Source organism: Sorex araneus, chromosome 6 (assembly GCF_027595985.1).
Source record: "Sorex araneus isolate mSorAra2 chromosome 6, mSorAra2.pri, whole genome shotgun sequence".
In the NCBI taxonomy this organism is placed as follows: domain Eukaryota; kingdom Metazoa; phylum Chordata; class Mammalia; order Eulipotyphla; family Soricidae; genus Sorex; species Sorex araneus.
In genome coordinates this window covers 155,486,127-155,513,009 of record NC_073307.1, presented here as the reverse complement: position 1 = coordinate 155,513,009, position 26,883 = coordinate 155,486,127, and the positions used below count along the sequence as shown (strand labels likewise).

Genomic DNA, 26,883 nt, shown 5'->3' with positions numbered 1-26,883 from the left:
ATGAAGAACAGCACAGAAGTGACAGAATTCATCCTGCTTGGACTAACGGATGCTCCAGAACTGCAGGTTCCTCTCTTTATCATGTTCACCCTCATCTACCTCATCACTCTGACTGGGAACTTGGGGATGGTCCTGTTGATTCTGCTGGACTCTCGTCTCTATACTCCCATGTACTTTTTCCTCAGCAACCTGTCCCTGGTGGACTTTTTTTACTCCACGGCTGTCACTCCCTCCGTCATGTCTGAATTTCTTATCGGAGACAAAGTCATCTCCTACAACGCATGCGCTGCACAAATGTTCTTTTTTGTAGCATTCGCCACTGTGGAAAATTATCTCCTGGCCTCAATGGCCTTGGACCGCTACGCAGCCGTGTGCAGACCCCTGCATTACACCACCACCATGACAACATGTGTTTGTGCATGTCTTGCAACAGGCTCCTATATCTGTGGTTTTCTGAATGCCTCTATACACATTGGGGATACATTCAGCCTCTCTTTCTGTGGGTCCAACGTGGTCCACCACTTTTTCTGTGATATTCCAGCAGTCATGGTTCTCTCTTGCTCTGACAGACATGTTAGTGAGCTGGTTCTTGTTTCTGTGGTGAGCTTCAACATCTTCTTTGCTCTCCTGGTTATCTTGACATCCTACACATTCATATTCATCACCATCCTAAAGATGCGCTCGTCTGCAGGGTACCAGAAGGCTCTCTCCACCTGTGCCTCCCACTTTGTTGCAGTTTCTATCTTCTATGGGACAATTATCTTCATGTACTTACAGCCTAGCTCCAGCCATTCCATGGACACAGACAAAATGGCGTCTGTGTTCTACACCATGATCATCCCCATGCTGAACCCCATAGTCTACAGCCTGAGGAACAAGGAGGTCAAGAGTGCATTTATGAAGGTTATTTTAGTGGCCAAGACATCCTTAGGATTATGATCTTAATGTACAATATACACTAACTTAGTTCTATTTTTATTATTTCATTTTTGGGGCCATATCCGGTGATGTTTAGGGCTTGCTCCAGGGTCTGTATTCAAGGATCACTCCTGGTCAGCCTCAAGGAGTGCAAGAGATTGCACCCAGATGGCCCATATGTAAGGCAAGTGCCCTGTCTGCAATATTGTTTTTCTGGTCCTTAACTTGATTTTATTAAGGCCAGAGTGAAATTCAGCACTTGTAACGATATTATATCTAGTCAAAATTCTCTTGTACTGAAAAATAGGGGGGAAAATATCCTAAAATAAAACACCTGAACAAATTGTCTATGATATCTTGAAATTTTCTTGTCAATGATCTTATTAAATATAGTTTTATTATTTCCTACCACATGGTTTAAAAAACATGTCAATGAAAATACATATGAAACAGGGGTACAAGTGAGTCAATGGATATGCATATGTCTTTGGTATCACTGTACCACTGTCATCCCATTGACTCTTGATTTGCTCAAGCGGCCCCAGTAACGTATCCATTCGTCCTAGCCCTGAGATTTTAGCGCCTCTCTTTACTCATCCTTCACAACAGGGCTCCATTGGAGGCTCTTTTAGGGTCAGGGGAATGAGACCCACCATTATTACTGTTTTGGGCATATAAATACACCATGAGAAGCTTGCCAGGCTCAGCCATGCGGGCAGGATATTCTCAGTGGCATGCTAGTTTCTCCGAGAGGGAAAACTAAGCTATAAGAGGTCGAGCAGCTGTGAATGCGGCCGCGAGCTTCCGGGAGCTGTTTATAGTCTCAGGATCTTGGCCCTTGATGGGGTTACACGGTGCTGGGGCAGTTTGTGGATGTGACTGCTTAGCTACTAGAAAAAGGGGGATCTGGGTGGAGGAGACCCAGTCCCCATCCGAGCAGGCTTGGAGATCTCAGCCCCAGGTCTCACACATCTGGGTTCCTCTGCTGGTTCCTTCGTGCATGAGGCTCATCTGAGTGTGTGGAGAGTGGCCTTGAGCATGACTATGGCTGAGTTCTGGAAGTCTTTGGCTGCTGGGGCTCTCTTCCGGGAGCTTTATTTTATAGTCTTTGGATCTTGGCCATTGATGGGGTTATATGGTGCCGGAAGAGAGTGAAGCAGAGTCTCTTGCCCTGGCACCTGTCTGTCTTCACCAGGGCCCCTCGGAGGGTGCCGGGTTGGATTTCCCTCCCCACCCTGAGCAGAGTCCCAATAGCTGAAGACCTCCGGAACCCAGCCACAGCCATGCTCAAGGCCACTCTCTACCCGCTCAGATGAGCTTCACGCATGAAGGAAGTGGCAGAAGAACCCAGATGTGCTGGAATTGGGGCTGAGATCTCCAAGCCTGCTCGGATCGGGATTTTGTCTCCTCTACCCAGATCCCCCCATTTTCCAATAGCTTGGCAGTCACACCCACAAACTCCCCCCAGCACCGTATAACTCCATCAATGGCCAAGATCCAAAGACTATAAAACCAAGCTCCCGGAAGAGAGCGACACAGAGTCTCTTGCCCCCATGTCTGGCTGTCTTCACCAGGACCCCTCAGAGGGGGGCAGGTTGAGTAACCCTCCCTGTCCTGAGCAGAGCCCCTGCAGTCAAAGACGTCCAGAACTCAGCCACAGTCATGTTCAAGGCCACTGTCCACATTTTCAGACAAGCCTCACACATGAAGGAACCAGCAGAGGAACCTAGGTGTGCGGGACCCGAGGCTGAGATATCCAAGAATAAATGATGATCACTGTCGCTGTCATCCTGTTGCCCATTGATATGCTCAAGTGGGCACCAGTAACATCTCCATGTGAGACTTTTTGTTAATTGTTTTTGGCATATCGAATATGCAACGGGTAGCTTGCCAGGCTCTGCCGTGAGGGTGGGATGCTCTTGGTAGTTTGCTGGGCTCTCTGAGAGGGTGGATGAATCGAACCCGGTTTGGTGGCATGGAAAGCAAACGCAAATATTTAATTTTGACATAAGAATTTACATTTATGTGTATTACTTTCCATTTATGTATCTCTTATTTATTTCAATACCATTCTGGATCCCAATTTTAGAATAAAATGATGCATACTATTTACTATTTGATAATTATATTTGCTAATTGACTGGTGTACACTTTTTAAAAATTGAATCACTGTGAGAAACAGTTACAAAGGTTTCATAATCGAGTTTCAGTCATACAATGTTCCAACACCCTTCTCTCCACCAGTGTGCATCTCCCACCACCAGGATTCCCCATATCTCTCCTGCCACTGCCCTGCCCCCAGCCTGCCTCTATGGCACATTCTTTTCTTCTCTATCTCTTTCTCTCTCTCTTTCTATCTCTTTATCTCTCTCTCTCTCTTGCTGCAGAGCTGGGATTAATTTTTTGAGCACTGTTGGGTGTGGCCCCTAAACAAAAAATTATATTGAAACAATATGCTAAAGAACCAACATTCTAAAGAATCAACATGCCTATCTTACACTTATAAATGGTGACTACAAAATGGAAAAAGAATAAATTATTTTTAAATTTCTTCAGACATTATTATCGTATTTCACACAGATACAAAAAGAAAAAGCACCCTACCTTTTGTACCTTCTCTCCAGCCCATAGAGGGCTAATATGGAAATTTTGTTTCTATTTCCTATGATTTTAATGATCATTTGTCATGTCTTCATACTTGAGGTCTACTTTATTGATATTTATTTTCTTTCTAATGCCTTTGAATTCTGACAGCTCCATCCAAACAAATTTCTGCGTTAGTGCAGTTATTCTTTCTTACTCCTGCCTGAGTAGGATGATAATCATTTGAGATCTTTAATGTTACTTTATCAGGATTTTCTTTCCCCACCACCTCTGCAAATTAGTCACTCTAATCACCACCCACATTGTCCTTCCACTGGGAATTTTTTATAGTAGTTATGAACTAAGCACTATATACAATAGGTATAAAAGAGCTATTTTGTTCACTTGTTTATTGTCTCTGCTTCAACTATAAAATTTTAAATGCTTAGCTCTATAGCTCTAATTCACACGTACTGTTTATTTGACTTAATTTTGTTTTTGTTTTATGCCTCCCCTTTTTTTGAACACTGATTCACAAAGTTGTTCATGATACATTTGTTATAGGCATTAAATATTCCAACACAATCCCACCACCAGTGTGAACTTCCCTCCATCATCATCCACATTTTCCCAGCCATCCCTCAAGCCTGCCCCCGTATTCGGCACAATAATTTATTTCATGTTGCTTCTTACAACTAATGGCTAATAAAATTATTTTTAAAATACTTCAATAAATGAAAACTTGTGAAAAATCATTCTTTTTTATTCTTTATTCACTCTTTTTAAAAAATTTTTAAAATTTCATTGAATCGCCGTGAGGTAGTTACAAGCTTTCATGTTTGGGTTACAATCTCACAATGATCAAACACCCACCCCTCCACCAGTGCACATTTCCCACCACCAATATACCGGGTATACCCCCCTTTCCCACCCTCCCCCTGTTTCTATGACAGTCAATATTCCCCATACTCTCTCTACTTTTGGGCATTGTGGCTTGCAACACAGGCACTGAGAGGTCATCATGTTTGGTCCGTTATCTCCTTTCGGCATGCATCTCCCATCCCAACTGGTTCCTCTAGCCATCATTTTCTTAGTGATCCCTTCTCTATTCCATCTGCCTTCTGCCCTCCGCTCATGAAGCAGTCTTCCAGCTATGGGTCAATCCCCCTGGCCCTTGTACCTACTGTCCTTGCATGTCAGCCTCATGTGATGTTATTTTATACTCCACAAATGAGTACAGTCCCTCTATGTCTGTCCCTCTCTTTCTGACTCATTTCACTTAGCATGATACTCTTCATGTTTATCCATTTATAAGCAAATTTCATAACTTCATCTCTCCTAACAGCTGCATAGTATTGCATTGTATAGATGTACCAAAGTTTCTTTAACCAGTCATCTGTTTTAGAGCACTCGGGTTGTTTCCAGATCATTCTATTTCGCCATGGGGTTGTTAATTCTTTGTCTGAGGGTTTATTAAGCTGTTTGTTGTTAGTTGAGTCTTCTGTGTTAATGATTCTTTTGTATATTGAACTTTTTTTGTTTTATGTTACTTTCCCATCTAATGTAGTGCATTCCTATGGGAACGTCAGTATTGTGAAATTTGGACGTGTCCACTACCGTAAATGCAGCCGCACCCTCCAGAAATTCCAGAATATTTAATTTAGAGAAACCCATTTATTCCTCCATTCTACTTCAGTAAAGTCTATACATCGTTTGCCAAACACTTAGATTTAAAAAAAAATTTTATTGAATCACAGTGAGATAGACCCTTACAAAACTCTTCATGATTAGGTTTCAGTCATATCCCTCCACCAGTGTACATTTTCCAGCACCAGTGTCCCCAATTTCCTTTCCATTATGCCACCACCACCCGAACACCCTGCCTGCCTCTATGGCAGGCACTTTTCTTCTCTCTCTCTCTCTCTCTCTCTCTCTCTCTATCTATCTATCTATCTATCTATCTATCTATCTATCTATCTATCTATCTATCTATCTATCTATCTCCTCTCTCTCTCTCCCTCCCTCCTTCCCCCCTCTCTCTTTCCTTTTGGGTATTATGGTTTGTAATATGAGGGCAAGGGGAAGCACTGAGGGGGGAGCATATGGGATGCCAGAGATCAAACCCAGGTCAGTTGGGATAGGGTGCCTGCCTTGCACACAACCGACTTGGGTTCTGCATTCTCCTGCCCCCAAAGCACTCAGTGTTGAAACTGCACCATTGTCTCCAAGTCTGTAAAATCTTTTTATTTTTCTTTTTTCTTTCTTTCTTTTTAAATGTAGAAGTGCTGCTCGTTTTCCATACCTCTTGGAGAGCCTGGAAAACTACCGAGGATATCCGCCCGCACAACAGAGCCTGGCAAGCTACCCGTGGCATATTTGATATGCCCAAAACAGTAACAATAATGTGCTTTTCATGTTCCTGGAGTGAGCAGACGCCATTGGGCTACACTAGCATGCAACAGGGACAAATGGAGATGTTACTGGTGCCCGCTCAAGCAATTGATGACCAACAGGATGACAGTGATACAGAAGTACTGTTATTTTTTCAGCCATTGAGTAAGCTGATTGAATTGGGCATGAACTCCATTACTTTCTCTTCTCTCTCTCTCTCTCTCTCTCTCTCTCTCTCTCTCTCTCTCTCTTCCTTTTGGGTATTATGGTTTGCAATACAAGGGCAAGGGGGGCACTGAGATGGGAAGCATATGGGATGCCAGAGGTCTGGCCAAAAGCACAGTAGCAATTTTGCGGTGTCAGGAAGCCTGAAGGCACCATCAGGCTGCTGATGCACTCACCCCACAGGAACAGGTTGACCTGCCGGCGGCACCATACCCCCTTTTCTTTTTCTTTTTAAAAAACTCTTTATAAAAGCTCCATGACTGACAAAGTTACTCCTAGTTGGGTTTTAGACGTACAATGTTCCAGCACCAGTCCTACTACCAGAGTCAACATCTGTCCACCAGTGTCCCCAGGTCCCTCCCATACCCTCAACCCACACCTGGCCTGCCCTTTTGACAGGCACCTTTGGGTTTTTTTGTTTGTTTGTTTTTGTTTTTTTTTTTGTTTGGGGGTCACACCAGCTGATGCTCAGGGGTTATTCCTTGTGCTGCATTCAGGAATCACCCTGGTGGTGCCCAGGGGGATCATTGATCATTGCCAGGGATCAAATTCCTGTCTGCCGCATGCAAGGCAAGTGTGTTACCCCCTGAACTTTATCTCCATCTCCTTGACAGGCACCTTTTCAAATTCATTGTTAAAGTTTGGGTCTGATTTCAGTGTTGTCGACTCTGTGGATTGGAATTTAGTTTTATCATTCATTAGCACCACTGATGTAGCTGACTCCTGCCTCACCCTTTGCCCCGTTGCTTCTCATCTGTCTCTTTACCTATCTGCTTCACTCCATTTCATTCATTCCTTCTCCTCCTTATACTATGGGGCTAAGATGCATCAGAACATCTCCCTCAAAATCATTTCATTCCCTCATCCAGTTATTCTAAATACTACATATAAGTGATCTCATTCTGTGTTTCTTCTTCTTTTTTTTTTTACTTACTTTATTTTATTATTATTATTTTTTTTGGTTTTTGGGTCACACCTGACGATGCACAGGGGTTATTCCTGGCTCTTCACTCAGGAATTACCCCTGGCGGTGCTCAGGGGACCATATGGGATGCTGGGATTAGAACCCGGGTCAGCCGCATGCAAGGCAAACACCCTATCCGCTGTGCTATCGCTCCAGCCCCTGACTTACTTTATTTAATATGATGTCTTCTGGTATCATTCATGTTGCCTCAAATTGAATATTTTATCATTCCTGACTGCTGTGTAGTATTCCATTGTATATACTCCATGCTCACAAAAAATTTGAAATAATTGTTTATAGGTTTATGGGGTATAAAATTTCAGGTGATGACACTCAGTTCTATATCTTTGTGTATATACTAACAACTATTGCAGCAAATTTGTTGAAAAGCTTATACTTTGTCTACTCATGTCTTTTCATTTTTCACAAAAGTCATTTGCACTCAAGCATCATACAGAGACTACTATTTTAATGTGTCAATGGAGGTGAATAAATTGTAAATGTTCCAGTGGACCATGTTGATAATGGGGTAGGTTAAGTGTGTGGTATAGAGTGTATGTAACAAATATGGATATTCAATTTTTCTGGAAGCTAAATTTTTCTGTAAGGTATGTATAATGTATTATACATACTAGATAATGTAAAGCAATAAACTGCAAATAAAATGTACATGTGATAATAAATAATACATACCTTATAAAGAATAAAGCTTAGTGTTTGTTAAAATGTCATTACTCAAAAGACAAGATATTCAATGATGCAATAATGTGGAGATAAGAAAGCTCTGTGTACTCTTGGTCATTTTTTTTCTTTTCAGGTCACACCCAGCGATGCACAGGGGTCACTCCTGGCTCTTAACTCAGGAATTACTCCTGGTGGTGCTGGGGGACCATATGAGATGCTGGGAATCGAACTCGGGTTTGCCGCTTGCAAGGCAAATGCCCTACCCGCTGTGCTATCACTCCAGCCCCAACACTCCTGGTCATTTTGAAAATTGTTGCAGACAGAATGGAAAACAGTATCGAAGTTACTGAAAAATTAAATCGAAAACAATGTTATAATAGCATTATTACATTTATCATAGTTTTTCCAAATTAACAAAATATAAAAGATATCTGCAGCCCCATGTTTATAGCAATATTATTTGCAATAACCAAGTCAGGTTAAAAAAAACTATTATTTGTCCATTGATAATATGTCTATCGATGGATAAAATGGGTGAAGGAGTTGTGATTCCACACATTTACACAATGTAGTGTTGACAAGCTAAAACTCAAGAAAATCTTCCATTTGTGACAATATGGATAGATCTCAAGGGTATCTTGTTAAGCAAGAGATATAAGTCAAACAGAGAAAGATGACATGATCTTCTGTCTAAAAGGAATGTGGAAAAAAACCTCATGGCAAAAAGATTATACCTGTGATTTTTTCAAAGTGGAGAGGTGTGGTTGGGTATAATTAGAAAAAGGTGATAAAAAAGTGCAAAGTTTCAGTCCTAATATAAATATTAAGTACAATGTGCAATGTGATAATTATAGCTAACACTGTTGTATGATATACTGCAAAGTTTCTAAGAGTATAAGTTTTCAGTATAAACATAACGTTCTCCATTGATTCTTTCTTTTTGTTTTATCTATATGAAAGGACAGATGTTAGCTAAAATTATTTGGTAATGTCACTGCTGGGATTATATCCCAGAGAGGCAAAAAAGTACAATCGAAACAACATCTGCACATGTATGTTCATCGCAGCACTGTTTACAATAGCCAGAATCTGGAAAAAACCCGAATGCCCCAGAACGGATGACTGGTTGAGGAAACTTTGGTACATCTATACAATGGAATACTATGCAGCTGTTAGAAAAAAGGAGGTCAAGAATTTTGTAGTTAAGTGGATGGGCATGAAAAGTTTCATGCTGAGTGAAATGAGTCAGATAGAGAGAGACAGACATAGAAAGATTGCACTCATCTATGGTATATAGAATAACAGAGTGGGAGACTAACACCCAAGAACTGTAGAAATAAGTACCAGGAGGTTGACTCCATGGCTTCGAGGCTGGCCTCACGTTCCGGGGAAAGGTCAACTCAGAGAAGCGATCACCAACTACATTGTAGTCGAAGGCCATGTGGGGGAAGAGAGTTGCGGGCTGAATGAGGGCTAGAGACTGAGCACAGCGGCCACTCAACACCTTTATTGCAAACCACAACAGCTAATTAGAGAGAGAAAACAGAAGGGAATGCCTTGCCACAGTGGCAGGGTGGGGTGGGGGGGAGATGGGATTGGGGAGGGTGGGAGGGACACTGGGTTTACGGGTGGTGGAAAATGGGCACTGGTGAAGGGATGGGTTCCCGAACTTTGTATGAGGGAAATATAAGCACAAAAGTGTATAAATCTGTAACTGTACCCTCACGGTGATTCTCTAATTAAAAATAAATAAATTTAAAAAAAAAATTATTTGGTAATGTCATCACAATCCAAAAATATCAGACCTTCATGAATATATCTTAAACCTATATAGTGATGTGTCGACTATGTCTCAATAAAATGCAAAGAAAATAAATCACATTAAGTGCAACTTAAGCAAAACTACTCTTGAATGAATGGCATTATAATTTTTAATAGGTAGAAAATGAAGGCGGAAAACTACATGTATATGTATATAATACTCAACAGATCACATTATTTCCCTGCAGTTTAATTGTTTTTTTCTATGTAAATAAGACAAAGATTAATGATTGTCCTCACAAGAGTCATGTTCCCTTAAGAGTTCCAAGACTGCACACATTTTTCCACGTTCTCATTTATTAAGCTTTAAAATTGATCATGACTTGGCAGATTTACGTTATTTTAAAAGAACCAAAGTCAAACAGAGCCCATTTGGTTATTGCTTACTGAAATGAATCCTAATACTTTAAGTAATCATCAGTTTTTCCTCAAGCTGAGCATTTGTGGTGAGTCTGCAATTCTAGGCAGGGAAATTATTCTAAAATTAAATTTAAATTGACTGATGTTGAAAAGTTAAGCTGCTTAATAGATCCACTCTCATTTTCTAATCATTGAGACAATTCACTGGAAGTGTTCTTTTTTTAAAAAAAAAGATATCTCTGACAAAAATGGGAGAACTGAAATCAGAAGAATATAAATAATTTTCTGATGAGTCCAGGCTAGACTAACACTGAAAACCAGGATCATGTTAATGATCTTTCCTCCAACACTTTATATTTCTGGAACCTTGGGATCTTTTGAACAATACCTGAGAGTTTTCTTCTGAGTTACTTATGCATTATTTCCAGGAAAGAATTTTTGAGTTCAGACTCACACTTCAGGATTGCCTTCCCATTCTTTTCAAGGAGGAAGGTAAGCTTTTAAAATTAATATGCAATTCTAGTAAGCAGCACAATTCAGGGCAAAGCAATGGGCCAGGTACATTCTGTGAATTTCTAATCTCAGATTTGACTATTAGAACTTTATTTCCCCCATGAAATCTTGACAAAGATCTAAGATTTGAATTCAGGGCAAGTTTTGCACTGTTTAAATGGAATTCTTCATTTTGGGGATTGCTGGTAAAATAAATATGTGCAGGGATTGGGAGATGTTGAGAAGATAGAATATCTTCTATCTTTTGCAGAAGTCAGTTTGGTGTCCCTCTCTGCATTTAGTTCCTATCCAGATAGGGTTAGGAGTAAGAGAGACAAATAAAGTCACTAATTGCATGAAAAGAACCATTTTACTCTTAGTATGGTGATACTTATCAAACATGCCTTCCTCAACATATTGAACGAAACCTTGTGATCAGTGATGCTCTCACTGATATCAGTTGGTAAATTTATCCTGCTACTAAATGTCATTAAAGGGCTGGCTAACCAAACAGGAGGGACACGCTTTTTTAACTGCAGAAGAATAAGTAAAATCTTGACTTAATTTTAACTAGGTTTTTCCCACAAATTTTACCTTTCTGTTACCTGGTGATTTAGAAATGCTGACAGTACAGTGATCAAAGGCACAGATATTGAAATGTTAGACTTGGATTGATAATTTAACTATCTTTTACCAAGTGAGGCACTTTTAAGAAGACACCTAAAGTCTCAAATCTTTTGTTTTCTTAACTGTAAATTAATTCTATGCATTATTTTTGAGTTCAGTACATATATAATCTATAGTTGTTATTTGTCTGTATAGTATATCTGTATTTTATTGTTCTCAGTATCGTCTATAATCTAATATCTATCTATGAGGGACTAAGCATGGAAGAAAAATTTAACTAATTATTCTTCTTGGGAGATCAATTATTCTTCATAAAAATAGCAATTTGTGTTCATATTATAGCTTTTATTACATCAGTATATTATATTAATGATATCATGCAATATTAATGTAATTAATGGGCTGGAGCAATAGCGCAGCGGGTAGGGCATTCGCCTTGCACGAGGTTGACCCGAGTTTGATTCCTCTGCTCCTCTTGGAGAGCCCGGCAAGCTAACGAGAGTATCTCGCCTGCACAGCAGAGCCCGGCAAGGTATCTGTGGCGTATTCTATATGCCAAAAACAGTAACAAGTCTCACAATGAAGACATTACTGGTACCCACTGGAGCAAATTGATGAGCAACAGGATGACAGTGATACAGTGACAGTGAATATAATTAATATGGATGAGATATTGAGAAGCAACATATAGTAAATGTGAAATAGTTTTAAAGTTAGGGATAAGACATGGATTCCAAATAATGTCTCTCACAAGGCTTCTACTAAAAAGACACATTAGACTCATATAAATATATCTACATATTAATACCAACCTCCTTAAGACATAAGTTTATACCCTGAGTATGTATCAGTAAGTATTATTCAATGCATGAAAATATGTGGATTTCAAGAAACACACTAACAAAAAGAGAGTTGAATATTTTTTAGTTCTCAATCAAAAATGATTCACACACTTGAGGACAGAGTGAGAAATACAGAGAAAGAGAAAATATTTGAGGGGAACATAAGAAAATGCAAACCAAGATTAAAGGTGCTAGACTTCAAAATTCATCCTTTTAACCACTATCACCCATCTTCCTAAAATCAATATTGAGACTATTGTTCTATCCTCATAATGCTGCCAATGTAATTAGGACTCATCAGAATTATATATAAGGCCCTTATTGTGCTGTTTTCATGTGTTTCTTTGGACCCTTGCAATAATCACTTACAATAGACTCTAATAGACTTTTATTTTTCTAATAAGTAAATGGGAACCATGGAAACTAATTTCTGACCAATGCACTTCAGGTGGTATGGGGTAGCATGAGTTGGACCCTCTGACTAATTCTAAAGTTTGGTCATGACTGACTTGTGAATACTCATATATATCTTCTTAGAGTCAAGGCTTTTATATCCATTTGGTACCTTTTTTTCAGAATTAACTCTTGGTTGTATTAGCCTTTAAAGCTGCATTTAGCCCACCATATCTACCATGTATTTACTTGTGAATTTTTGGCTACATTTCTCCATTAATTAAGCTTAGTGATTTAAAGTAAATGAACTAAAATGAAAATCAATTCAAAGTTGCTAAGATTCAAGTTGGGAGCAACTCAAGATGGGATATAAGCATAGATGTGTCCTGTTTTTTCCATAGGCAACACACTGAGGGCTATAGCAAGGGTGGGACGGGTCATTGCAATGCTCATAGAAGCAGTGCTCCCAGTAGAATTCACATCTGCACCTATATGTTCATTGTGGCACTGTTCACAAAAGCCAGAATCTGGAAACAACCTGAGTGCCTGAGAACAGACGACTGGTTAAAGAAACTTTGGTACATCTGACAATGGAATACTATGTGTCTGTTAGGAAACAGGAAGTCATGAAATTTGCTTATAAGTGGATGGACATGGAGAGTATCATGCTAAGTGAAATCAATCAGGAAGAGAGGGACAGACATAGAGGGACTGCACTCATTTGTGGAATATAAAATAACAGTTGAGACAGACACTCAAGGACAGTAGAGACAGGGCCAGGAAGATTGCTCCATGGTTGGTAGCCTGCCTCATGAACTGGGGGAGAAGGCAACTGGAATAGAGAATGGATCATTATCAATGATGGATGGAGGAATTGTTCGGGATGGAAGATGTGTGCTGAAAGTAGATAAAGGACCAAACATGATAGCCTCTCAGTATCTGTATTGCAAACCATAATGCCCCAAAGTAGAGAGAAAGTATAGAGAAGATTATCTGCCATAGAGGCAGAAGGAGGGGTGGGATGTGGGGGATACTGGGGACATTGGTGATGGAGAATGTGCACTGGTGGAGGGATGGGTGTTCGATCATTGTATGACTGAAACTCAAACGTGAAAGCTTTGTAACTGCATCTCACAGTGATTCAATAAAAAAAAAGAAGAAGCAGTGCTCTGTCACTGAGACACCCACTCTGTGGTGCTAGATACTGATGAAAGCCTTGCTCGCACCATGCTTGCGACCGCTACTTGAGCTCTCTCCCTAGTAGTATTTTTTAGTTAATAGCTCTATAACCTGTTATGAATCACTAGGCTTTTCAATTGTTCTTTTTTTTAATTTATTTTTTATTTTTTTTAATTTTTTTAAATTAATTTATTTATTTTTAATTCGTGAATCACCCTGAGGGCACATTTACAGATTTATACACTTTTGTGCTTATGCTTCCCTCATACAAAGTTCGGGAACCCATCCCTTCACCAGTGCCCATTCTCCACCACCAGTAAACCCAGTGTCCCTCCTACCCTCCCCGATCCCATCTCCCCCCACCCCACCCTGCCACTGTGGCAGGGCATTCCCTTCTGTTCTCTCTCTCTAATTAGCTGTTGTGGTTTGCAATAAAGGTGTTGAGTGGCCATTGTGCTCAGTCTCTAGCCCTCATTCAGCCCGCAACTCCCTTCCCCCGTATGGCCTTCGACTACATTATAGTTGGTGATCCCTTCTCTGAGTTGCCCTTTCCCGAGAATGTGAGGCCAGCCTCCAAGCCATGGAGTCAACCTCCTGGTACTTATTTCTACAGTTCTTGGGTGTTAGTCTCCCACTCTGTTATTCTATATACCCTAGATGAGTGCAATCTTTCTATGTCTGTCTCTCTCTTTCTGACTCATTTCACTCAGCATGAAACTTTTCATGCCCATCCACTTAACTACAAAATTCGTGACCTCCTTTTTTCTGACAGCTGCATAGTATTCCATTGTATAGATGTACCAAAGTTTCCTCAGCCAGTCATCCGTTCTAGGGCATTCGGGTTTTTTCCAGATTCTGGCTATTGTAAATAGTGCTGCGATGAACATACATGTGCAGATGTTGTTTCGATTATACTTTTTTGCCTCTCTGGGATATATTCCTAGCAGTGGTATTGCTGGGTCAAATGGGAGCTCAACCTCTAATTTTTTGAGAGTTGTCCATATTGTTTTCCAGAAGGGCTGAACCAGTCGGCATTCCCACCAGCAGTGTAGAAGGGTCCCTTTCTCCCCACATCCTCTCCAACAGCGGTTGCTTTTGTTCTTTTGGATGTGTGCTAGTCTCTGTGGTGTGAGGTGGTATCTCGTGGTTGTTTTGATCTGCATCTCTCTGATGATTAGTGATGTAGAGCACTTTTTCATGTGCCTTTTGGCCATTCGTATTTCTTCCTTGGTAAAGTTTCTGTTCATTTCTTTGCCCCATTTTTTGATGGGGTTGGATGTTTTCTTCTTGTAGAGTTCAACCAATGCTTTATATACCATTGATATCAACCCCTTATCTGATGGGTATTGTGTAAATATCCTTTCCCATTCTGTGGATAGTCTTTGGATTCTGGTCACTGTATGTTTTGCGGTGCAGAAGCTTTTTAGTTTAATGTAGTCCCATTTGTTGATCTCTGTTTTTACTAGATTGCTGAGTTCTGTGTCACCTTTGAAGATACCTTTATCTTCAATATCGTGGAGGGTTTTGCCGACCTTGTCTTCAATGTACCTTATGGTTTGTGGTCTAATGTTGAGGTCTTTAATCCATTTTGATCTGACTTTTGTGCATGGTGTCAGGTCAAGGTCTAAGCCCATTTTTTTGCATGTAGTTGTCCAGTTGTTCCAGCACATATACCTTGCTCATGGATAGGGAGAATCAATATTGTCAAAATGACAATACTCCCCAAAGCATTATACAGATTCAACGCGATCCCTATAAGTATACCCATGCCATTCTTCAAAGAAATGGATCAAGCAATCCTAAAATTCATATGGAACAACAAACGCCCACGGATAGCTAAAACAATTCTTGGGAAAAAGATGATGGGAGGCATCACCCTCCCCAACCTCAAACTCTACTACAAAGCAGTAACAATTAAAACAGCATGGTACTGGAACAAAGGCAGAGCCGTAGACCAATGGAACAGGGTGGAATATCCCTACACACAACCCCAAATGTATGATCATCTAATCTTTGATAAGGGAGCAAGAGATGTGAAGTGGAACAAGGAAAGTCTTTTCAATTGTTCTTGACAAATAAATTGAAAAAGAACTAAAATAGATTTGAAGAGGATTAAAGGTGTATGTATACATATATATGTATATAAAGTCCCATAATCAGCATATGAAAATTAGATGAGAATATAGGTAGAAAATGCAAAGAATAGGATTTAGAAGATGAGTTCATTCCAGGAAAGTAAACCTGAACTACTCATTAACTCTTCAACTCACTTTACAATACGTACGTGTGTGTGTGTGTGTGTGTGTGTGTGTGTTAAAAAGAGTTAGGAAGAAGACCCATTAAGTCCCTTTATGTTAAAAATATGATTATATATAAATATGACTACATTCTCATGATTTAGAAATGAATGAAGTTGAGAAAACAAATGTTTGCTCTGGAAAAATCTTGCTTGTACATTTCTGTTTCTATGCAACTTATTTTTGCTCATCAATGTGCTCTTTGCTTCTCTTAGCTATAGAGCAGCTTTCTGTGATTCTCCAATGGCATCCACGGAGAATAACTCAGAGGTGACGGAATTCATCCTGCTAGGAATCACTGACGCCCCGGAACTGCAGGTGCCTCTCTTTGTAGTGTTCACCCTCATCTACCTCATCACCCTGATAGGGAACCTTGGGGTGATCATGCTGATCCTGCTGGACTCCCGCCTCCACATCCCCATGTACTTTTTCCTCAGCAACCTCTCCCTGGTGGACTTCTGTTACTCCTCAACAGTCACGCCCAAGGTGATAGCCGGGTTTCTTACAGGAGACAAGGTCATCTCCTACAACGCATGCGCTGCTCAGATGTTCTTTTTCACAGTCTTTGCCAGTACAGAAAATTTCCTGTTGGCTGCAATGGCCTATGACCGCTATGCAGCGGTGTGTAAAGCCCTGCATTACACCACCATCATGACCACAAATATGTGTGCTTGTCTAGTCCTGTGCTCTTACGCCTTTAGCTTTCTGACGGCTGCTGTTCACACCGGAGACACCTTTTCCCTCTCGTTCTGCATGTCCAATGTGGTCCATCACTTTTTCTGTGATATCCCAGCAGTCATGAATTTGAGTTGCTCCAATAAAGACTTCAGTGAGCTGATGCTGCTTCTCCTGTCAGGCCTTTATATCTTGTTTGCTGTTGTTATAATAGTGATTTCTTACCTGTTCATATTCATCACCATTTTGAAGATGCACTCAGCTGAGGGGTACCAGAAGGCCTTTTCCACCTGTGCTTCTCACCTCATCGCAGTTTCTATATTTTATGGGACTGTCATTGTTATGTACTTACAGCCCAGTTCCAGTCACTCCATGGACACGGATAAAATTGCCTCTGTGTTCTATACTATAGTCATCCCCATGCTGAACCCTATTGTCTATAGTCTGAGAAATAAAGAGATAAAGAATGCTTTCATAAAGGTTACAGATAAGGCAAAATATTCTCTAGGTTTAGGTTTCTAACAATGTACAACAAATAAAACCAATTTTATCCCTCTTAGATACATTTCATGCCATAAGTACAAGTTATTTAGGGCACTAGCATTAAATTCGTCAAATACTATTTATCCCATTTTGGAATAATTTCAAGAATCTTCAAATCAGGAAAATATATTTAAGACTTTTTATTTAATAAGGTAAGTATGTCAGGGCATATTTTGTCCACATAAAAATAATTATAGCATCTTAACAATTTAATATAATTGTTGCTATTGAGTGTTTTTGTAAGGGAAAGAATGTTAACATTAAATTTCAAATGCTAATAGTCATATTAAACTAAAAGTAGGAGAAATAGTAGGACAGCTTACCTTAACCTTGTGACTACCAACTCTTCATTGATGTTAACATGCAGATTTAATAATGATTCTTTTAAAAATAGTTTCGTTTGTCCCTATTGATAATTGTATGACATGTGGCTGTCACTCATTTACTAATTCACTCCTCTTCACGCACACTGATTTCATTCTATTCCTGAACAACTCCATGCATTTCTCTGTGTCAGGTGCTTGTATTTTGTTTCTTTTCCCTGGAATACTTCCCCACACACGTAAGATTGCTGGTCGTTACCTGCTCAGAAAAATCCTTCAGACATTCTTTCTTTTTTTCATTTTTAAAAGGAGATCGAACATTTATATTTATTTCATTTTCTGTAAAATCAGATACATATTAAAATAAAAAATAAAGTTGCTGTCAATTTGCTTGTTAGGTTATCTATACTGGAGCGTACCTAGAAAGCTTGGATTGTTCTTTCAGCTTGAGCTGTGAAACATGAATAGATTCTTTATGAAAGTTAATAGAGACCATAATGCTCTTTCAAATTGACTGTCATGGTTTCTCTTACAGAAGATGCTTAAATGACAAATGTTTGCTGGATGAGGTATTATGTGGTATTAAAGTAGCTTTTACCTTCTGCTTCGTTTGGGGGCCACACCCTGTCAAGACATTGACAGACCTTAAGTCTGTCAATCTCAAGGCTCACTTCTGACCCCCTACACCGGGATCACTCCGGAATAGTCCTACAGACTTTTGGGGACACTTTCTAGTCATTCTACTCCTTTTGGTCTTTATTTCCTCAGTCTGTATTGTTGCTCAGAGTTATCTTCAACATTCAACTATCACACTTAGTTTTTTACCTCCTCATCAGTACCCCTGAACTTTTTGGTAATTTCTGGTGGGCAGTAGCATAATGTAGCTGTTGTATTGATGATAAAGTTTTGATTTTTGATGAAAAATTAAAACAATTAAAAAATAAAAAATAATGCTACTGATCATTAAAATCACAAAAATTTCTAAGTTGTATGAGTATGTTGCAAAAATGTTAAACTTCAAAGGGAGAATGACATTCTTTTTATAATGGACCCCAACTTTAGTAACGAATCTTCAGTATCAAAAATTTCTACCCCTCTAACTTTGAACAACTATTCTGATAATCTCCAAACTTTACTTTTTTCCTCACAGCCTAACAAGGACTGGCAAGTATATGTTAAGACCAACCAAAACAAGGACTGGAGTGATAGCACAGCGGGTAGAGCATTTGCCTTGCATGTGGCTGACCCGGGTTCGATTCCCAGCATTTCATATGGTCCCCCAGCACCACCAGCAGTAATTCCTGAGTGCAGAGAAAGGAGTAACCCCTGTGCGTCGCTAGGTGTGACCCGAAAAGCAAAAAAAAAAAAAAGACCAATCAGAACACCCTTCTCACTTTCTAAAATTTTATCTTCCTAAAATGCTTGCCCAGCATACATTGATGACACATTTATTTGTTTACCTAACAAATATTCTCTCTCTAATCCCTAGAACTCTAGATGAGATGAAAGTGATGGAAGATGGTTTACTTTACTGCAAGTTTATGAATATAAATGCTTTCCCAGCTTTTGTGTTGGATATAGTGTTTATCCAACACACAATATTGTGTACTTCGGGAGTGGGAGAAAAGAGAATAGATAACAAGGTGACTCCAAGGGTCAGGTAGGTCAGGTAGTATAATAGATAAGGGATTTTTCTTGCATATTACAGGCACTGGTTTGAATACCTTGCACCATACATAATTCCTAGACAATGTCAGTGGTGACAACTGAGCACAGAGCCAGAAATAAGTCCTAAAACCACGAGTGTGGCCTAATCCCTCTCCCCCACAAAAAAAAAAAGTGACTAAGAGATGGAACAAAGTTTCAGGGGAAAGAATGACAAGTGTATGGTGTGAGGTATAGATCTAGTTTAATTTTTTAACAAGAGGTATTCTTTTTTCATTTTTCCCCAAAAAGGATTTTGCCTTTTTAAATTTCTATGTATCTTATTCTTTTATTTGGGATTATTTTATTTAGAACTCTGTGCATTTTGTACCTGTATCTATGACTTGCTACAAAAACTGGGAAAGTTCTAAGAGCTGAACACATAATTATAAATATTTCTGAATACAAATTTTACATTTATCATAAATATTTTTAAACTAAGAAGTAACAAGTAACACAAAACTTATGTGTTTATTAATAAAGTAACCAGATTGGTCCCCATAGAAAATTTAATTGCTACTTTCCTGGGAAAGTGAGATTAGGTACCGTACATGCTCTCATAGGGAAATTCCCAGAGAGCACAGACTCACTATAACTTTCTCCATATCCCTTGCATTAACCTTTAAAATAACAGTAACAGTAATAATCAATGAGACATATTATTTTAGAAGAATCAGTTTGCATGTTAAGTCTGTATATCTGAGTCAGTAAGATCAATGAACCCAAATACAAGTACTTATTAGTAGATAGAAATCTTATTCCAACCTGAGAATTTTCTATGAGAGTCAAACTATTAGGAGAAAAATATATCAAATAAAATTCATTGATATACTTAAAAATGATAACCTCTTGTGTATATTCTTTTAGTATTTACTGATTTGGTACTTATAGATACAATTATGAATATTATTTGAGAGGGATAAACTATGTTAAGTTTATTTTACAAATAAGTAGGTGGAAGTGTAAAAGCACAGAAAATGAGTGTTAAAATTAGGGCTGTATTCATGTTGTCTTCCTTTCATTTTCCCCAGCCATAGATACTTTAGGGCCCTTATGAAAGCTCCCTTATCTTTTTAGCTACAGTGTTCTTTTCATTATTTCACAGCTGTTATTCAGAATTCAGACTCAGTATTTCAAATTATCTGTTTTTCTCAACCAGATTTCTACTAAGCACCATTTTCCCCCTGACAGATTCTGGTAAGCATTCTTTTTTTTTTTTTTTTTTTTTAGGAAGGAACTTTATTTTTTTTTTAATTTTTTAAATTTTATTGAATCACCGTGAGATAGTTACAAGCTTTTGGATTACAATCTCACAATGATCAAAAACCCATCCCTCCACCAGTGCACATTCCCCACTACCATTATCCCGGGTATACCCCCCCTTTCCCACTCTCCCCCTGCCTCCATGGCAAACAATATTCCCCATACTCTCTATCTACTTTGGGGCATTATGGCTTGAAACACAGACACTGAAAAGTCATCATGTTTGGTCCATTATCTACTTTTGTCATGCATCTCCCATCCCAACTAGTTCCTCCAGCCATCATTTTCTTAGTGATCCCTTCTCTATTCCATCTGCCTTCTGCCCTCCGCTCATGAAGCAGTCTTTCAGCTATGGGTCAATCCCCCTGGCCCTTGTATCTACTGTCCTTGCATGTCAGCCTCATATGAGGTTATTTTATACTCCACAAATGCGTGCAGTCCCTCTATGTCTGTCCCTCTCTCTCTGATTCATTTCACTTAGCATGATTGTCTCCATGTCTGTCCATTTATAAGCAAATTTCATGACTTCATCTCTCCTAACAGCTGCATAGTATTTCATTGTATAGATGTACCAAAGTTTCTTTAACCAGTCATCTATCTTAGGGCACTTGGGTTGTTTCCATAGTTTGGCTATTGTGAACCGTGCAAGCATTCTTTTTCTAATGCACATCCATATTATATTATAGAGACATTCAATTTATAAAAAAAATTGGAGAAAGTATACTGGAGGTTCCTTAGGACAGAAAAAAGTATTTTCTTTGTGTGTTCACCAGCAAGGTGTCTATAGCTACTTCTAAATACAATAAACAAACAAACAACAACAAAACCAAATAGATAATACTCACTGATCAAATGATAATTTCATCTTGTTCACTAAATGCTATCCTCTCATTGAAGATAAAAGCCAAAAAGCAGATTTTGAAATTATCTTTAAACTACAGAGGCATCATTTTACCACAAAACACTTTTCAAACTTTTCTTTATGATCTTATGTTTATAAGTGTTAATTCCCCATGTATTGACAGTGGCTTATTAAAAGCCTAGACATTGATAGCATTGAAAGTTGGTTCAATTTCTGAAATCTTACTTTTTTTTTTTGCTTTTTGGGTCACACCCAACAGTGCACAGGGGTTTCTCCTGGCTCTGCACTCAGGAATTATTCCTGGCGGTGCTGGGGGACCATATGGGATGCTGGGAATCGAACCCAGGTCAGTGGCATGCAAGACAAGCGCCCTACCCGCTGTGCTGTCGCTCCAGCCCCTGAAATCTTACTTTTATATATTGTGTTTTCATTGAATCTTTTATTTTTTTTTTATTTTTTTTTTTTTTGCTTTTTGGGTCACACCCAGCGATGCTCAGGGGTTACTCCTGGCTTTGCACTCAGGAACTACTCCTGGCGGTGCTTGGGGGACCATATGGGATGCCGGGGATCGAACCCGGGTCGGCCGCGTGCAAGGCAAACGCCCTACCCGCTGTGCTATCGCTCCGGCCCCTTCATTGAATCTTTTAAATTCTCAAGCCTCATTTCCATTATTGGTAAAAAAAGGAATGATAACGTCACCAACTCTATACACAAATGCTCATTTTTATGTGAAGCCCTTTTTATTGTGTCTGCAACATAATATCTTTAGGGAAGCCTTCTAAAGTGATTTTGTAAGTTTAGAAGATTAGTAGCTAGCATGGACCTAGATGCACTTCCTTGGCGGGATGGAAACTGGAAACATTGGTGGAGGGAAATGTAGACTGGTGAATGGTTGGGTACTGGAGCGTCCTGTGACTGAAACTCAATCATGAACAACTTTGTAACTGTGTAACTCATGGTGATTCAATAAAACAATTTTAGGGAGTTCTTCCGATAGATTCACAGTTAAATTGAAAAATATATAATATTCTTGAACCATATATGTACAAATGGGCTAGAGTGCATGCTTAGTGCACAGAAGGGCAGGGTTTGGTTCTGGACAAAACATGACCCACTGAACATGACCTGGTAAGAGCCCATGAGCACAACTGAGTTTGGTCCAAAAGCCAAAACTAAAATTAAACAAAAACACACACACCAAATAAATAAAATAAGTGATTGTATTTATACAAGATCATAATTATTATATCACAATGTTTTTTTAAATCATACGCTAAAAATAACAGCCCACAACCAGAGAACTTTATGCTGTTGATTTTTATAATTCTATTAGACAGAAATCATGAATTTTAGGGACTGAAGTGTCCAAATCAAAGAAAATTATTTCAATGGATGAATTCAGCCAAAGAATAGGTCATGTGGAATTTTTAGAAAATCCCATCATATGTCAAAGCAAGGGAAGACTGAGAGATAAGAGACCACGGTAAATTCCATCAGCCCTATGTGGGTGAAAAGGAAAATTGAAAAGAAAGACTTCACATATTTAAAACTTGCCTATACCTGCTTTTTTTTCCAGACTAACCAAAACATCATTCCATTCTAACATTATAGCTATCACTCACAAGATTGTGCCAAACACCCAACAATTTACTTTTATGCATTTTCTTATTTAATTTTCAAAATTATATTGTAAAATAAGTTTATTTTTGTTTTTTGTTGCTTATGGAAAACTTACTTGGATAGGAATTGATGATGAGAAGTAAGAGATACATCAATAAATCACAATTTAAATGAATACAATAATAAAAATAATGTAAACAATATTCTTGAAAAAATATGAAGTATATGTATTTAACTTGCCTAGAGAATTTGTGTGTGTGAGTGTGTTTGTGTGGTAAGGGGAATGCACACCTGGCAATGCTCCAGGATTACTCCTGGCTCTGCATTCAGAAATTACTCCTAGCAGTGCTCAGGGAACCATATAGGATGTCAGGGATCAAACCCGGATTGGCCACTTGCAAGGCAAATGCCCTACCCACTATACTACTGCTTTGGCCCCTGAGAAGTTCTTGATAAATGCACAATATACAACAAAATACTTTATTATTGGATAAACTGAACTGGCTGATAAATTCATTCTTATGTGGTTATCAGTGGTTATCAGTGGATAAACCACTGATCAGGGTATATCAATTTCTATATCTCAGTTTACAAACTTAAAAAATTAGAAAGCTACATATAATTATAGCACATAGCACTAATATTTATTGTGAAGCCCATTTTATATCTTCAAAATCTTAGAAAAATGAATCATTGCTGTATTAATAATCATTGTGATGTCAACAGTATATATGTGTGTGTATATATATATGTATATACTTTTCAAATTTGTTTTCTTTATTTTGTCAGTTTCTTCCCATAGCCTCAGAGCATCTTAGCATTAATGGAGAACAGGACTGAATTCATTATTTTAGGACTGATACCCTAGAACTACAGATTCCTATTTATAATATTCACCACCATCAACCGCATTATTCTGAATGGGCTTGGTGGTGATCACATTGATTATATTGGACTCTTGTCTCTATACTCCCATGTACATTTTCCTCAGCAATCTGCAACCTGTGTCTGGTGGGTTTTGGATATTCTAGGGCTGTCAATCTCTCTGTCATGTCTAGATTACTTGTAGGAGACAAAGTCATCTCCTACAGTGCATGTGCTGCTCCAATATTCTTCTTCGGACCATTTGCCACTGAAGAAGATTACCTTTTGGTCCCAGTGACCTATGACGACTATACAGCAGTATGCAGACCCCTGCATTACACCACCACCATGACAACAGGTATGTGTGCATATCATGTAACAGGCTCCTATTTTTGTGATTTTCTGAATGCCTCTATCCACATTGGGGATACATTCAGTCTCTTTGTTGGTCCAATGTGAACCACCATTTTTTTTCCTGTGGGTTTCCAGCCATCATGGTTCTCTCGTGCTCTGACAGACATGTTAGTGAGATGCTTCCTATTTCTATGGTGAGCTTCAAAATTATTTTGCTCTCCTGGTTATCTTCTTCCTACACATTCATATTCATCACCATCCTAAAGATGAGTTCATCTGCAGGGTACCAGAAGGCTCTCTCCCCCTGTGCTTCCCACTTTGTTTCAGTTTCTATCTTCTAGGGGACTGTTATCTTCATGTACTTACAGCCTAGCTCCAGCCATTCCATAGACACGGACAAAACGGTGTCTGTGTTCTACTCTATGGTCATCCCCATTCTGAGCCCTATAGTCTACAGTCTGAAGAACAGGTCAAGACTGCATTTCTGAAGATTGTTTTAAGAGGTTAAAGCATCCTTAGGATTGTGAATTCAATGTTAAACAATATAAGCTAAGCTTGTTTTATCAAGAAGTGAAATTAATTAAGCACTTGATTCCAAATTTATCTAATCAAAGACCCTTATAATGAAAAAGGAAGCATTATATCATAAAATAAAATAGTTGAGCTTGCATGGCTAACATGTCTTAGAGCCTGTTTCTCAAATATCACATTAAGGTTTCTTTTTATTCTACAAATTGCTTTGGTTTAATTACTTTTTTTGTGTCTGGGAGGGTGGCACACCTGGAGTTGCTCAGGGATTACTTCTGACTCTGTGCTCAGGGATCACTCTTCAGGACCATATAGAGTGCCAGGGATTGAATCTAGGTTGGCTGCATGCAAGGCAGGTTCCTTGCCCTCTATAATACATCTCTCACTCACTAAACAGTCTTTAAAAAAAGTTCACCACAAATACAGGTAAAACAAGGGCATAAATGAGCAGAGATTTCAAGTGCATTATGTGCCCCATAGGATTATAACATGGCAGTGAGAAATTAGCTGAACAAAAATGAAATATTGTTAAAGTAAGTAATGGTAAAGAAAATGCTCAAATTTGATGGATTTAAACTTAAGTTCAATACTTTTAATGAATGCTGTTCTAAGAAGACATAATGTGAGATAAAAATGATATACTCTATTAATTATTATTATTTTTTTGGTCACACCCAGCGATGCTCAGGGGTTACTACTGGCTTTGCGCTCAGGAATTACTCCTGGCAGTGCTTGGGGAACTATATGGGATGCCGGGGATCGAACCTGAGTCGGCCGCGTGCAAGGCAAACGCCCTACCCGCTGTGCTATCGCTCCGGCCCCTCTATTAATTATTAAATGATTCATATATTCCCTTTGGTTTTAATATAGTACATAAAATTACATATATATTATCAAGCAAAATTTTTACTGCTAAATATTTTATTAAGAGGCCCAGAAATGTTTTTAAAGTTTTTATATTTGAATCAACATGGTGAAGAATTAATGTACTCAAAGTATCATTTTAAAAATAACAGCATAAGAAAATGGAGGAAAAATAAAAGTAAGTTTTAATTTATTCAGTCATTGTTACTAGCTTTCACACTGCTACAACTCCATTATAAACAATAATTTGGTATATTTTGCTTGTAGAAATTTTTTTAAATGACATGCAGCTATTTTATTTTACTTTTGTGGATTTGAGTGATCACTTGTCACTTCTCCAATATTCTATCCATTTCTACTTTTAGTCGGACAACTCCAACCTAAGAAGACACTCCAAGTTCAGCAGCGTATTTATAATTACCCCTCCCTGTGTAGAAGGTTCTCTTACTCCATCAATATTTTGGATTTAATGTTATAGTATCAAGACTTTCTTAATGTGACCTTTATAAATTAGTCACTCTTTACTCACCAGACTGGAGTGATAGCAAAGCGGGTAGCGCATTTGACTTGCATGCTGCCGACCCAGGTTTGATTTTTCCGTGCCTCTCAGAGAGCCCGGCAAGCTACCGAGAGTATCCCGCCCACACGGCAGAGCCTGGCAAGCTACCGGTGGCATATTCGATATGCCAAAAACAGAAACAAGTCTCACAATGGAGATGTTACTGGTGCCCGCTCGAGCAAGTCGATAAACAACGGGACGACAGTGCTACAGTGCTTTACTCACCATTTATTGCCTTCCATTCTGTGTAGTTTTGCCACAGTAATTATAAACCAAACACTATTACATATTTTATTTTCTTGCTTATTATCCATGTTCCATTGGTAATCTACAATTTAATAAAATTGTGATCTTATTTTTGGGAGATGAAGAACTCCACATTGGGACCTCTGGCCAAGATTGGAACAATCAGGGTGAGAGACTGGCTGAGTTCATTATGTCGATCAAGATCATCCATGGTAATTCACAGTTCCAGAAGGCCTAATCTAAATGCTGGACATGGGAGTCTCCCAGTGGACAGTTCCACAATGAAATTGACCACATCATATTCAATCAAAGGTTTTGCCTGACCGATGTCGCTGTTCTCCCAAAATTCCAAACCGGATCAGACCACTGTCTCCTTCGTGCAAAATTCTACTTCACAGAGCAGGGAGAAAAGTCTACAAAGTTTAAGTTTAAGAAGGGAACTCCCAGAATGACCACCACTGGGAGATCTTTGGCACTTTTGTGGCAATATGGAAAGATGCCGTCGTTGACAACATGGACACAGAATATGATCGACTGGTTCAGCATCTCCACGACTGTTCAAAAAATGCTGAGAGTGAGAAAGCCACAAACAGATGCCTGTCTTTGGAAACTCTCGAGCTCATTCGTCAATGTGGTTTGGCGCAAGCCTCAGGCAACCACAAGCTAACATCCGAGCTCACAAAGCTGTGCAGAGAAGTGATA

General features: G+C 39.0%; 2 protein-coding genes and 1 pseudogene across 2 annotated transcripts; all 3 read left to right on the top strand.

Moving 5' to 3' along the window:
* LOC129405670 (olfactory receptor 5B3-like) lies at positions 1–939 on the top strand. The gene has a single exon (XM_055142657.1). It carries the CDS (start codon positions 1–3, stop codon positions 937–939), a length of 939 nt encoding a protein of 312 aa, XP_054998632.1.
* A 15,080-nt stretch (positions 940–16,019) lies between these two features.
* Positions 16,020–16,973, top strand: LOC101550280 (olfactory receptor 5B2-like). The gene has a single exon (XM_004620468.3). It carries the CDS (start codon positions 16,020–16,022, stop codon positions 16,971–16,973), a length of 954 nt encoding a protein of 317 aa, XP_004620525.3.
* A 5,018-nt stretch (positions 16,974–21,991) lies between these two features.
* LOC101550030 (olfactory receptor 5B3-like) lies at positions 21,992–24,492 on the top strand (annotated as a pseudogene).
* The last annotated feature ends 2,391 nt before the right edge of the window (positions 24,493–26,883 follow it).

Coding starts and splice junctions, on each gene's coding strand:
- LOC129405670 (XM_055142657.1), top strand. CDS start 1: ATGAAGAACAGCACAGAAGTGACAGAATTCATCCTGCTTGGACTAACG.
- LOC101550280 (XM_004620468.3), top strand. CDS start 16,020: ATGGCATCCACGGAGAATAACTCAGAGGTGACGGAATTCATCCTGCTA.